This window comes from Dermacentor andersoni, chromosome 6 (genome assembly GCF_023375885.2).
Source record: "Dermacentor andersoni chromosome 6, qqDerAnde1_hic_scaffold, whole genome shotgun sequence".
NCBI lineage: Eukaryota > Metazoa > Arthropoda > Arachnida > Ixodida > Ixodidae > Dermacentor > Dermacentor andersoni.
The window spans coordinates 16507357-16522154 of record NC_092819.1 but is presented as its reverse complement, the minus strand read 5'-3'; the positions used below and the strand labels follow the sequence as shown (position 1 = coordinate 16522154).

Sequence of the window (14798 nt, the reverse complement as noted above, 5' to 3'; positions counted from 1 at the left end):
TCAAGACAGCGATTTGCTGGCTCCGAGAAGTTCTTCTCGTGTAGTTATTTAAATGCCACCAACGGTGCCCTCAAGACTCCGAATGAGTGTTGAGCCACAGTCCGAATGTGCCCGGTCTGCAACTGAAATACCTGAACTGCTGCCTACCACAACGAGCTCAAATGAAGACGTCATGAATAACCTGCTAGACTGCAGTGTGCAGATTCCTGCCGCTGTTACATTTGAAGACTTTGCAGGCATCGACAGCGTGGCGTCGTTGTGTGCCAAACTGAACGAAGACGAAACAATTTAGCAAGTTCTCCCACTGTCAAACAGTGACTTTAACTTGGGTGATGATGATGTGCTGTGTGCTCCAGTGTCTTCGCATGTGTACCTGACTTGAGCCTTTGCAGTCCTTGCATCAGCGTAAACAGACAACACACAAGTGGCAGAAATACTGATGGACTTGGTTGCATGTAAGCGGAAGTGTGTGCAGCAATGAATCGACCACTTCTTCCTTGCACAGGGGACCTTAAAATGTAAATAAAATACAAAATTTTGGGATACATTCGTTTTTTCGGAGATTCGACAGTTCTGACTTATTTATGTTCGCCATGGAGTCCGAGTTATTGGTCGTCAACTGTACCCTAGTGGTGTTTGTGGGCACATAATAGAGACATGCATGCATGCATGCACGCATGTAAACACCTGCCACAGATGTGACAGATGGAGTGCCCGAACACAGGCCAAGCACATTTGTCACAATCTGGCTAATTCACCGCCACTCCTTTTGAAACAAATCCAGTAAGCATTGAAATGCCAGAGAGAAAAGGAAATACCTGTGCATTAAGATTATGTGTTATTGCGGAAGAATGTTGAAAAATGCTTTTTCAAAACTGATTGCATTCTTGCTGCTATGTTGAATTCATTTTCAGTTAAATTTCATAGCCCACTGTCCTCCCAGTTATCGAAGTTCAAGGCCTCTGTAAAATTGTAACAGAGTTTGCAGTTTTCCAAAGTAGGAGATTGCTGGTCTAGATAGTTATAATGGTAGGCTTTTTCACTGTAGATGCACAAGAGAATTGGGGGCTCATGACAATCGCCAATAGTCTGTTTGAATGAAAATGCATGCAAAGAACGCAGCAAACTTAAATTCATATTTTGCAGAAAAGAAGAATCACTGTTCAGAAATGGAAATAGTGTAATAAAGAAATAATGAAATACTAGTGTCATGCTATATTGTTTACATGCATATGATGCTCAACATTGGTAGGTATAATTTTCTATGACTGCTGTTTCATTGATGAAAACAAAAATTTATTAACTTATTCCAAAGGTTTAAATTGCCAATTTTGGCACCATAATATTTGAGAGTCTAAATGTTGTTAACCAGATTATTAACATATTTAAAGAATACAAAAATAAAAACACTATCAAGGGAGCAGTGACATTTGTACGATACTACTAACATTTTTTAATATCGGCATGCCGACATACATTAAACATGGATGCCAGGGTGTGATGTGGAAGAGTCAAATTGTTAACGCCTAACACTTTCAGCCTCCCTTTGGGTCATGCTGCAGTGAAAAGTGTCATATAGTACCAAAGAGGCATATTTTGTAATGAGCAAATTCATTTGCATTCTATTCTGATTGTTGCACCAAGTTACTAATCCCAGCAATAACAACAGCACCAGTACAGTCGCTGACTGATTTTTCCGACTCCAAAAATTCAGACATGCTCAATTATTCGGTCTGCTTCGCGGCCCCGCCATTCTCCCCATGGACCATAATGTACAAGAACTGCCGAAAGTTGGGACACTTTGCAACCTCTCGTCTGATTTTTCGGACACTCCTTGAGCCAACTCAATTGAGAGCAAGCACCATGCACTGACTCTCACCGGTGCACGGTTCGACTTGCTAAATGCCATTTTTGTTTTGAACGGAGCCTCCTTGCTGCCCCACGAAGTGGCGCTACTGCAAATCCCAGCTCATCATCATCGTTTCTGCCTGGTTTGTAGCTACGTCAGTTCCGGTCTCAGCTTAGTAAGCCATGTCAAGACAATCCAGCAGCTGATTTGGTTCTTTCTTCGTGCACGACGCTGCGAGTAGGCCACGTTTTTCGTTTGTGCGACTGGTGTCGGCGTGACGGCGTGGTGATGCGTGCTTTGTGTGCTGTGTCGAGGTTGCGGTGATGCAATGTGGCATACGTAAACATAGCGTCGAGTGTCTAATGGCGCCGACAGTGCCCGCGCAGACTGTGCTGGGGAATGCCGGCAAGCGGGTGCCGGGAGGCCTAGGATTTGTCGCCTTCCGATGTGCTTCCTACTGACGCTGAAAATGTTCTGCCGAGACCTGCGCAGTGGTTGCATTGCGATTCCGGACACCGTCTCATTTGACAGTTTCACAAGTGCTGATACTGCTGTACTGACATGCGCAGAACTCGACAACAGCGAGATCATTCATCAGGTTTCTGCTGAGTCACCGGCCTATGACTCCGAGCTGGAAGATGACGCACAATGTGCTACGCTGCCGTCGCATGCGGAGCGGGTACAAGCAGTGACTGTGCTTTCAGCCGCCTATAGTGACCGTACAACCCTCTGCGAGATTCAGGCTTATCTGATAGCGTGTAAATGGAACAGCATGCAACAGCGCATTCACGATTTCTTCAAGCCTACTGCCGAGCCCGAATAAGTGCGTGCAAATAAAGGATTTTTTTTTTTCTTAATCTGCTTTTTCGGACACCTGTTTATTCTGACATTTCCGCAGTCACCGTGAGGTCAGAATAAACGGTCGGCGACTGTATTTTGTTTGTATGGCCTTAGTTGCATGTTCTTTAACCCTTTCAGGGTCAATGACGAAAATATATGGCGCCGTCTGTATGTTTAAAAAGCGCTAATTTCCTAATTTTTTCTTTCCTGGCATGTGATGCCACTATGTGGGAATACAGGGATTTTTTTTCTCGTGCCTCCCTCTCTCGGTTTTCGTTGCATGGTTTTAGAGCTAGTTTGCTCTGGCGCGTCTATATATAACCGCTTGCACATCGTCGCGCGCGCGGACGGACGGCGGTTTGGGTTTTGTTCGGCGAGTGGTTTCGGCTTCTTGCGCTCGCAAAACTGATGGCTATCTCGTTACTAATCGCTGAAAGGGTGGCCGCCTGTTTCTCGCTCGTTTAGTGCTCACAGGGGTGAGCATAGGAGGGATGCTACCGTGCATGCGTTTCCTTTTCTTTCTTTTTGGGGGAGACTCGCGATATCTAATTGCATCTGGCTGGCGATAAGATACCGATTAGCGGAAGTTTGTCACACGTCTTGCTTTTTTGACAGGCACACGACCACACTTTTCTTGAGCGCGCTCACCTACGCAGTTCGATTACATCATGAACGTAAATATTAGTGTAAGAGCAGGAACATTTGAAACTTGCGAAATATTCTCGTGTGTGCATATTCGAAGCCTTGAACTATAACAATGCATCAAATTTTTAATTCTTATAAGTTTCTTTTCTTTTTTTTATTGTTGTTATTGATGAATGAGGAGTACATATATACCAACGCAAAATATTTTTTTCTCACTTTACGGTCAACATAAAAAAATTACTGTAAATTTTGTTCGGAATAGGTCCCTCAGAAGAATGGGAATCTGCAATAAAAGAATCGACCCTGGGCGGTCGCATATGGCAAAAAGATCTACCCTGAAAGGGTTAAGGGGGGAGGCTACCCTGGAGACCGAACTTTCTTATTTTTTAGATATCCAGATGAAACTTTCAGGCTACGTTCACACCACCGAACTATGAGGAACTGCGAAGTTTTATGAAGATATGTTTATTAGTTCCAGAGTTATTGAGGTCTAACTAGGTGATTCATGTATATGTCTGACAAGAGCCTGGAGAAATGCCAGGAGATCGTAGGAAGCTGAAATTCACTGTGATGATCCCTTGATAGATATCCCAGCTAAAGAGCCCTTTTCTTTAATTTCCCCTCCAAAAAATTTTAAGACAACCTTGAATTTGATGTAGCCAGTAATGACCACATTCATCAAAAATTAATTGCTTATTATAAATTAACTGCACCAGCTTTCAAAAGAAGAAGCCTGTTACCCCCTGGCAAAGTCATTCAGGAACAGAATAAAAAAAACGGCATACAAATCTGAAGCGCGGTTCTTGAGATATCGCCTTCCCCAGCACCACTACTAGCGAAAAAATCCATTCCGAGAAAACAGGCCTTAAAGTTGAACCCATGTGTTTTTTAATTAGAAAGCTCCTGCGGAGCTTCTAATTAGCTCTTGCGGCTCCAGGCACACTCAGTGTGTCGGATTTTCGACTGGCGACAGCCGAAAGCACAGTTTCGCCGCTGAAAAGCGTGTACGCAGTCGGCACTTGCTGCGGGAGATCGGAAGTTCGATGCTCGTACAAGACGCATATCGCGCTCCCGTGCACCGAACATCAGCACTGTCTTGGGCTTTGCCGGCATCGCGTGCAGCGAAGAACTAGCGAAAAAAAAAAAAAAAAAGAAGCTGAGCAAATAATCTAAACGATAGCGCAAGGCACGGAGGAAGGAAACTAAGGAGAGGCCCTGACGTAACTCTTTGTGAAGCAAAAGTGAAGCCGGAATCTGGTGTTGCTCATGGCGATGCTCCGCCTTTTGGGCCACCCTCCTCTCTTGTTTACATCTTTCGCAAAACCACGCCGCGCTGCGCGTGGTGTCGCGCGCTCGCGCAACATCTGGCAGAGCACTGTGCAGGTAACACAGCGCAACAAGACACGGTGACTAACGCAAACCCGCCCACTCAGCACCTTTGCCACGGCCCGAAATCTACCAGAGCAACACGTGTGAGCGCTATAAACCATAACAACGCCGCCATTGTGGCCCAAAAGGCGTGGCCATACAACAAAAAAAATAAAAAAGCAGCAAAAAAATGAGAACCTACTACGTCATTTCCACCACACTTTTCTCCTAGCGCGCGGAGGGGGTAGGGCCTCTCCTTAGTTTCCTTCCTCCGTGGCGCAAGGCGATGAGCAGCGCGTAAGCTCATGTTGAGGCGGACGGAACAAGGGGCAACAGCGACGCGAGCGCGGCATCAAAGGGAGCAGCCGCCGCCGCCCGCGCAGCAGCCAATGGCAGGCGCGCTTTAGCCCGCGGGATTTGAACGTGCTGCTCCGGCCAATCAGCGCTCCGCATCACATCGCGGGAAAACGCCAATAGCGCCTCAACCGCGCCGACGATGCCATTTTGCAAGGCGGCAAAATAGAGACAAAGAATCCACGGTCAAAACGACACCAAGATGGCGCGGGCAGGCCGTATGGGCCGGAAATGGCGCGCGCGCGAAGTTTGACTTTATTTCGGCATTTGCGCGTGTTTTTTGGGCCGCGGTGGCCTCAAAGGTAGCGTTATTTTTGGTACTTAACGGTTGAATTAGGTGCTGATAATTACGGAACAGGTAGTTTATGAGACATACAAACCAAAAATATGGTTTTTCAAAAATCGACTTTTTCGCGATTTTTCGGTTTACAAGGGCTGTGCCCCCCCTTAAATGATTTGTAGGCATACTTAGAAACCCATTATGCAAAAGTCTGCATTTAGTTCATTTATCAGTACAACAAGGTTTGTTCTACTTTGTTGTAAATCAGGCAGAATGACAGGGACACAGAAAGGCACACTAGACAAATACACAGCAGAAGCAGAAGACAGCATACCAACAAGCACATGTAGCTGCCCTCATTGACAAGGCTTGTGTTTGGGCTTGAATTTAAAAAAAAACTATATTTGCTAAAGTATTTCAAGCCTAATCTGCCACCACCAAAAACAAGACGGATCTCCCCATGCATGGCTTACATATTGCAGATTTAAAAGCTAAAAACACCAGCATCAAAAAGGAAAGCTTATTCCTGTACTCTGAAAGACACTTCACCTGATGACACATGGTCAGCACACACCCCAATGCCTCCTGTCTGTTGTTTTTAGTAAATACAGTAAAACCACATACAGTTGCTAACCGATTTTCCGCACCTCACGGGGACCGAAAAATTAAAAAAATCTGAAAAGCTTGTTCACCCCAAAACATAAAATTTATTAGGCTTAGAGTTGCTTAAAGATGTCTGATAATGCCCTGCCTCATACTATGTTTTGGGGGCGATCAGATTTGTTTGGATTTGCACAAGAGTGATATCGTCTCCGTATACAGTCCGATAAGATCGTCACCTCATTGGCGATCTCCGTTGCCGGATATCGCCACTGAGATAGAAGAAATTAGACACATTTCTTCGCACCACTTGGCTCTTGTGTAGGCACACGAGGTGATGCTGATCACACAAATGCAGAGTTGTAAATGGACAGCCATCAGTCATACATTTGATTATCCAGACTCTGTCCATAGCTGTAACACACGCCGACTCTGCTGCCATTATCTCTTCTGGCAACCACGACGAGACATCAAGTATGGCCTCAGAGATTACACACTAGATGGTAGTCTCTGAGGCCTAGCTTAAGCCGCTGTTCTATGCCTCAGAGATTTAATGGCTAATGCCAATCTTGGAGGCATTGCCTGAATTGTGAGGTCGGATCAGCATCACTATCATCATGCCCTATTCCGGCACCTGTGCATGGCCCGCTATCACGATTCTGTTTTCTGAGTTTGCCTTCCAGACAGTGTTCTGCCATGCTGTGCTTTTTTGTTCAGTTTGCATTCTAGACAGTGCTCTGCTGGCTCAGAAGTCTTTCTCGTGCAGTCATAGACAGGCCGCGTCACATGGCACCAATGGTGCCTTCGCAGTTCGAATGAGCCTGACTCCACAACTGAAGAGGCTGAACTGCCACTGTTACATTGAAGAAGACTTTGCAGACATCGATAGCACTGTTTCGTTGTGTGCCGAACTGAATGATTACGAAATAATTGAGCAAGTTCTCCCACCATCAAACAGCGACTCTGACTCGGATGATGATGAGCTGTGTACTCGGGAGTTTTCACATGAACATCTGACTCAAGCCTTTGCAGTCCTTGCATCAGCGCATAGCACAACTCAAAACTGGCAGAAAAACAGACCCACTTGGTTGCACGTAAGTGGAAGTGCGTGCAGCAATGCATCAACCACTTGTTCCGTGCACATGGGCCTTAAAACGTAAATAAAGTGATCTTTTTTGGATACATGAATTTTTTCAGACATTCAATACTTCGGACTTATTTATGTTACCCGTGGAGTCCGAATTATCGATCGTTGACTGTATAAGCATCAGAAATACATGGAGGTGTGATGACAGTGACAGCATAGAACCCAGCCACGGCTGGACGAACCTGGACGACTTGTCACGGCCGACTTTATCGCAATAAACATCTTCCCCTATCTGCTCGGCAGAGCTGAAAGCATGCTGCAGGTATGATAAGCAACATGAACTGCTGCCTCCTTCATCTGGGCCAGTTCAAGTGTCGATCATGGAAACGAAAGCAGCAAGCAGTGATCGCAATGCCATGCCGCACTTACGCTCCACCTGCACAGCCAGAAGCAGTGCAGGTGTGGGAACAGCTTGCTGCCCAGATGCTCACATGGATGCAGTCTGCCAGCAAACATGCATGCATCCTTACACAAAGACAGCTTGTGCTCAGCAGGTAATGTGCTGCACACAAATGACAGGCACTCTGCTGTGGTGGGCTTTCAAAAATGCAGTGCCGATTCTCGCTCATTAGATCATTGTAGAAGTGCGCACAAGCAACCCACTCGCATACTGTGGAGGCTCAACCACCTGCTCTGCTGCAATACTTCCTATTGAAGGTTTTCATAAGAAGCCAACCAACAAAGACACCAAGGGCAACACAGGGGAAATTACTTGTACTTACTAATTGAAAATAAAGAAATTATAAATTAATGGAATTGAAAGTGGATGAAAAAAGCATTTCCCACAGGTGGGGAACAATCCCACGTCTTCGCATTACGGAGCATCGCATGCGTACACATCATCGCATCGCATGCAGACTGATTGGCATCATCTGGCCACACTATGCATGACCATACGAAATAGCAAAATTTTAAAAACTACTTCAAGTGAGGGGATGGCGATTAAACCAAAAATCACTTTGTGCATATTCTAGGTAACATTTGCTGCAGTGTCCCATTTTTTTATATCCATGTTAGCCGTGGTGCACATAAACGACACAAATTTACAGTTGCTGGTTAATTCACACTACCACTTATGTTGAATTCCAATGGCGGAGTCGGAGCAGCCGACGGACTCCGCGAGCGAGCACTCGACTCTGGCGCAGAGCAACGCCTCCAGATCCGCGAATGGAACACAACCTGCGCCGCCGGAGCAAGGCGGAAGCGGAAGTTCTATCACCGAGTTACCCAGGATACCTTGCGTGTTGTCATTTGCTTCCGCTGTTTGCTCCCAGCACCGCCGCACCGGTCACTTGTCTCTTCAGCGCCGTTCACCTGTTGTTTTTTTAAAAGTGCGGAATGCATATCTCGCCAAGCGTGCAGCAGCTTTTGCTTCCTCGCGAGTCGTGACCGGTGGCGCCTCCCAGCGGACAAACGTGGTAAAGGAAATACGTCACGCAGAGTTCCGGTCCACTCCGCCGATTTTGGCGGAGCAGCTTTTTCTGCTCCACGGACCGACTCCCGCTCTGAATCCCCTCCGACTCTCTCATTGGAACACCTTACTCCCGCCCTCACTCTGCCATTGGAACGAACTTGCTCCGAAACGAGCAGAAAAACTTGCTCCGACTCCGCCATTGGAATTCAACATTAGTGTGTAGATATGCTGCGATATCTAGCCAGATATGTCATAACGAGATTTCACAAAACGAACTGACTGTCACATTTAAGCGCACACACATTACTCGTTAAACACTTTTCACGCCTACACATTGAAAAAGCGTGCACTAATTGCAAGAAATAGCCTCCGTTAAGATAGTATGAACGGACCACGGTACAACAGTTAACAGATGTTTATTGAGAACAAGCAGGCAAATGTAATGCAACCAAAGAAGTTGGTCAATGAAGCAGTCGACCAAACCTGAATGGAAAGTTGTATACAATTACTTGCACCAAGAAATTGTGATAACGCCTGCCATTTTGCCAAAGCTTCCTGTGCACTCCTAAATCAGTCCAAATGTCCAAAGTTCTGGATGTCTACGTGAGCCACAGAGCGTGAAAGTAAGGCGTGGGCAGCAGTGTCAAACCCAACCAGTCCCCCAGAAGATGCACATGCTTGATGTCATAGTGTGAGAACAATCTGTGCAGGAGTTCATACCGCTTGCTGTTTCTCTGGTTTTGCCTTCTTTACAGAACCATGGCTTGAGCTCGAAGCTGATGAGGAACTGGAAGTGGACCTGGCTGGAGACTCGGAACGACGCCTGTTGAAAGATGAAATGAGCAATAAGGTGTTTGTGATGGCATCAGAATCTACATATCTGTAAGGAGGAGCCCAAACAAAGAAGGAAAATCTGACACAGTGGTGGGAATGACCAAGAATGTTTTGTAGCCAATTTCTCAGAAAAAAAAAGAGAAGAAGAAGAAATGGAGCAGCAGGATTACAAGCCAAACACACTGACTTAATTACAAATCAAATACAGCAGAACTTTGTTGAGACGTTCCCGTTACATACGTTGTCCTGGCGCCAATGTTTGCAATTAAGAACACAAAAAATGACACAATAGAGTTACACTCATGTTTTACTGGTCCACACATTCCCGGAAAACACTAATTTTCTGCACCAATGTTCAGTACGTCGCTCAACTGCGATTGTATGATAAGTTTTCCAGCTGCTAGACTTGATGTAAACAAGAAAATGTGCGAGGCACATGCGATCAGGAACAGTATATAGCCGTCCAGCGCGGCAGTTTCAATACAATACTCCCGCTCGCCTCACGTGAAAACGCCGACACGCTCTCTATCTAATTTCGGTACCAGCAAATCTTCTCCAGCGTCGTCGCACACAGCATTCACAGCTATCACCGCCAATCCTATTGTGACAAGCATCTTTGCCTATCTGTTTCCCAGTGCGGGGTGCGTAATGCCACTGGTAGCGTACTGCACACTTTTAGTAGGCGATAATCCAACTGTGACGCTGTTCTCTGCTGCAGGCGGCACGATGTGGGCATCACATTTCGCTTCGGCAGCATCCGGCGTCGCCCTATTAAAACAACAAAATGTCCCTTGGGCTGCCAGAGCGCCACCAGCTCGACGCACATCAGCATTTCATTTCGTGCCACAACGATACGCACGAGGCTTCGCAATATGTAGATGTCAACAATAGCTGAGCCTGTCAATTTTTTTTTTAGTTACTTCGGATTGTATGTTTTCCCTTCATTCTCGTGGCTTTTTCGAAAATTAATGAACGAGGTTCAACTGCATACACTACGCTCGTTACAACGGATCCCTATACAACAGACTTTCGAATATAAAGGACCATATTTCAGCCTTAGTTTGTTCTACCTATCTTATTATAATGCAACAAAGTTCGCTTTTAACAGACCACGCCACAACGGACTATTGGCTTTAGCGAACGAAATTAGTGTCAATTTTTTTTCAAGATCGCGCATATAAAACGTACTTTTGCTGTGTCGACACGGGCTGACAACTGACTTGCGAGGGTCAGCTGACGATCGTGGCTCAATATCGTGTGCGCGAGAAAGCAAGGCGGGGCGGAACGCGCAGTCTTCTTTCGTGCAAGAGGCACGAAAGCGATCTGCAATGTGGACAAAGTGCTCGCCCGCACCGGTGCTGTATCTTGAAAGCGACCTGCAACGTGGACAAAGTGCGCCCAGTGCCGGTAGCTTCATATGCGCTGTGCTTTCGACGTTTAGTTCACGTTGAAGCAAGAGAGAGCACGAAGGTCAATTTGCTCGCTGCTGCTGCTGCCCATATCTTGCTTAATTTGCAATCTCAATCGATGCTTCGCCTTTCGGGTGACACTCCGAGTACTTTTTGTTTTTTACTTTGGACGTTCATCACTCACCCTTTGCAATAAAGTTGTTAGACACTGCAACGAAAGTTTCGGAAGTGAGGCATTTCAGATATTACGGACTTTGGATAAAACGAACGTTTTTTGTCGGATTATCAGGGCCCGTTGTAACGAGAGTCGACTTTATACAATAGGATCTTGGTGATATGATCCCACCTGATACAAACTTTTTGAAAGTCCTGGTCCAAGTCCATTAGCTTACAACATGCTAGAATTCGACTGTTGCGAACTGCTTTTCGTGCCCCGACGGATGATACAAACAACTGAGCTGACACAAGACCCCTGGCAAAGCCAGCGAGGAGGTCCTGACATGCCGATGCACCGGTTGCATTCCTGTTGTCAGGGCGACCTACGTCACTTTGCCTCCAGTGACTACACTAACGAATGGTAACGCTAGTTTTCCCTTTTCACACTTACTATTGTTACTTTTATTTATGCATAGAAAGAAACAGCACTGTGGCTATCAATCTCCAATCTCTCATGTTTACGGCACTATGAACTCTTTCAGTGTCACTGACGTACTGGTATGTTTTCGCATTACAGTACTGCATGTTACAGATAACAATGGACCATACCGAGAGAGACATTTGTCATTACCTGTGTGTTATTTCCCCTGTGCCTAACCAAAGATAAAATTTGTGTCAGTTTTATAATATCTGAGAAAAAATCCTGATGCTGGAGGCGTGTCACCTACGATAAAACCTGCTATGTCAATGGAAAGCTGAGCTCATGCCATCAGCGCTGCAATAGCCCTTCCCAAAACCTGATTTTCTTCCAGATTTCGAAGGCAACACACTAAAAAGGTGCACATTTTCTCAAATCCTCCTGTGTATTTGTTCCAAATATATCGCCATGAGATAAAAGAACTTAAGTTACAGGAAAAAACAAAAACTTACATTTTGAGCAAGTCGGCCGTTTTATTGTCGCTTCCCTCCTTACCGTATTTTCACGATTCTGAGCACCTCCCACTATTTTCACTAAAAAAAATGAGAAAATGTTTGCACGCGAATCTAAGCACCCCCTTTTTTGCACTAAAGAGCACATAGCTGAGACTGCCAAGCACGCTTGATCACTCTGTTGCCGAGCCAGAGCCGTTGAAGTCTCGATGTGGCACAGCGTCGGCGGTGCAATCTCTGGCTTCTTGCACACGGCCGCCTGTATTGGTGCGCATTGGGGATTCCCTGCCGCTGTGCGCCAATACAGGTGGCCGTGTCTTGTGTTGCTGCATTCCGACACTACACGACAGATGGCGGCACAGAACACCAAAATTTAGGCCCCTCCCCAAAACCAGAGGAAATCGACCCCCGATAACTCTTATTAGCGTGTTGTCACGTGGGCATGGTATCTGCGGCGTTCGGCAAGTTTCGCAGGCGCGCATTGCTTTGTGAACCCACACAAGTGGTGGGTTCACTGTCTGCACCTAGGCAGCTTTCCTTTGAATGTTTGCCAAACAAAATTTTGTTGCTCACGCCCGTCTCGTCGAGATATCGCGTGAAAAGAAGGGAGGGGAGGAGTCAGTTTAGACTTTTTGAATCTAAGAACCCCGCTCACTTTGGGCATCGCGATAGTGAAAGAAAGGGGATGCTTAGAATCGAGTAAATACAGTAATTTCTTATTTTTTCTTAGCATTTTTGGGTGACACAAACTTTTACACCGTCCTGAAAGATTTGCATCATTGAGATTCTACTGTGCCTTTTTAATTGCCACAGAAGTGGCAATCACAGTTGCAGAAAAATGCTAACTTGAATGCTGAACAGAGTGAATAAATATTCACTAAATAACCATAAAATACAGCTGTCAATTGATTTTTCAGACACCTGATCTTTTGGACATGCTCAATGATTCAGAGTTCCCCACAGCACTGCCACCTAGGCCTCAGAACCAGTGTGTCATAGTGACTAAAATTTCTGACACTGCGTGGTGTCCTAAACCATGGTGGCCATGAACAATGCTCCCGCCCCACAGCCTATCACCCGTGCCCTTTCATTATTGAAGCCGATTCATCAGCTTTTTGAGTGCTGTGTGGCTGTTGTAAAGAAATATTGATCAACTTGGCAGCAAACCCAAACTTTCATCACTGATTCCAGTGAAGTGGCACATAGCTGGCAGGGGTGGCGAGCTTTAAGCATGTTTGTACCAGTTAACTGCACTGGAGATCGGGTGTGAGATCCTGCGTGTGGGCTGGACTGATGGTCGCACACGTGTGAAACTGCTCTGAGCTCTCAGCACACTCCTTTTGTTGGACACATGCACACTTTATTAGTGAGGTTTTACTTTCAAACGCAGAACACCAGCAGCGGCAAGCTTGGGACAACATAGACTGACGACAATGTTTCCAGATCAGTGACTTTATCAGCTACTCTGCTGCTCCCAATTTCACCTGTTGCAAGAACATGCCTAAATGAAATTGCACGAATCAGTTACCCCTCTGGTGCAAAGCATCTTGCACTGGTTACAATCTCAATTTCGATTTTGCATGCATTTCTTGCAAATTTGCACTGCACTGTATCTTCCACTGACTTTCAAAACTTTTTTCGCTAACATAATTTAGTTTTCATAAAACTTGATGCAACATTTGTAAAATCATAGAACAAGCCCAAATTCGTAAACATTACGAAAAATTAAAAAGAGTACGCAGGCACGGAATATGGAGCGGGGTGTACAGAAGTGTGTTTAAGCATGTTTAGAACAAGTTTAAGTGACACTTTAGCTTACGAGTGGCGAGAAGAGATGAAATGACATCCTTTGCATATAGGGGGGTAGATCCTGCCACCTGCATTGACCGTGGCACCTCTTAGTGCAGCTTTGGCACACACTCATTCGTAGATCATCGACGTAGAAGCTTTAACAGAATGGTGCAGAGCGGCACAGAATTCCCACAAATGCCGAAACAAAAAGATCCACGTTTCCTAATCATAAATATAAAAGAAGTGTCAACATTTAATGTTGTAGGGACACGTGTACCCAAAAATCTAAGAGAATTAAGAGCCTTTACCGACTACACACAGCAAGACGAAAGTGCGTCAGACAAGAAGCTACAACACATTAGTTTGAGTGTGTCCGAGGCTCAGCCTAAGAACACAGGTATAATCAAAAGGAATGTGTCTCAAAACAAGTCGTGTTCCTCATGTCAAGGAGCTATACTCTGTTGATGAGTCCCCCTTCCCTTCTGTCCGCTGCAGTGGGGCCTCTTATCCATTCTCAATTCACTGCCTATCATGATTCCTTCACTTCTCAAAAAGTGAAGGAATCATGATGTGAAGAGCTTCTATGCCAAGACTACAATGCAAACCAATGCTCAAAGCAAAAAACAAACTTTTTATGTCAGTAGTTCAAGTTAAAATTTATGCACACAACCCACAAGCCCACTAATGCATTGACTGGCCAGAGGGTATTGCTGGAACACTTACCGCCTGTGCCTTCGAGACTCTGGGCTTCGGTGATGGTGTGGAGGATGCCTGCCATGGTGAGGGGACCTACGCCTACGTGGACTGCGTGACCTCCTCGGCGATCGGGACCTGGAGTCGGGAATAGCAAGTCAAAAGTCTCAGCCAAGCGGCATGGTCCGTGAAGCTATTGAAGTTTGGACAGGTGAAACAAGCACAGTGAAACTGCTCTCATGAGGACCTGCAATTCCCAGTAGTCAAACAAGAGATGGGGCAAGGGCACAACTTTCTACTGGACAAGTAGCAACAGCCACACTGTGTAGAGAGCAGCTAAGAGATTGTCGCTTTCTCATTGATGAAAGAGCAGGAAGAAAACCACGCGGTTTTTGTGGCATATCCACCAATGCCATGCAACTAATCTGCTTTTTGTCCACAAGCACAAAGAAATAAAGTGACAAAGAACATTATATAACACTCCATCT

At 45.7% G+C, this 14798-nt stretch overlaps 1 protein-coding gene across 12 annotated transcripts in view; it reads right to left on the bottom strand.

Moving 5' to 3' along the window:
- Srrm1 (Serine-arginine repetitive matrix 1) overlaps nt 1-14798 on the bottom strand; it is a 93540-nt gene that overhangs the window by 52372 nt on the left and 26370 nt on the right. For 10 of the 12 annotated variants that reach the window (XM_055065871.1, XM_055065870.1, XM_055065867.1 and 7 more), the window contains 2 exons: nt 14341-14448; nt 9218-9320 (listed from right to left, as the gene is read on the bottom strand). In XM_055065871.1, the coding sequence (XP_054921846.1) occupies nt 9218-9320; nt 14341-14448 (211 nt within the window). Of the gene's footprint in view, nt 1-9217; nt 9321-13645; nt 13704-14340; nt 14449-14798 lie in introns of all 12 variants that reach the window. The other 2 variants (XM_072288636.1, XM_072288637.1) reach the window with 1 other exon arrangement.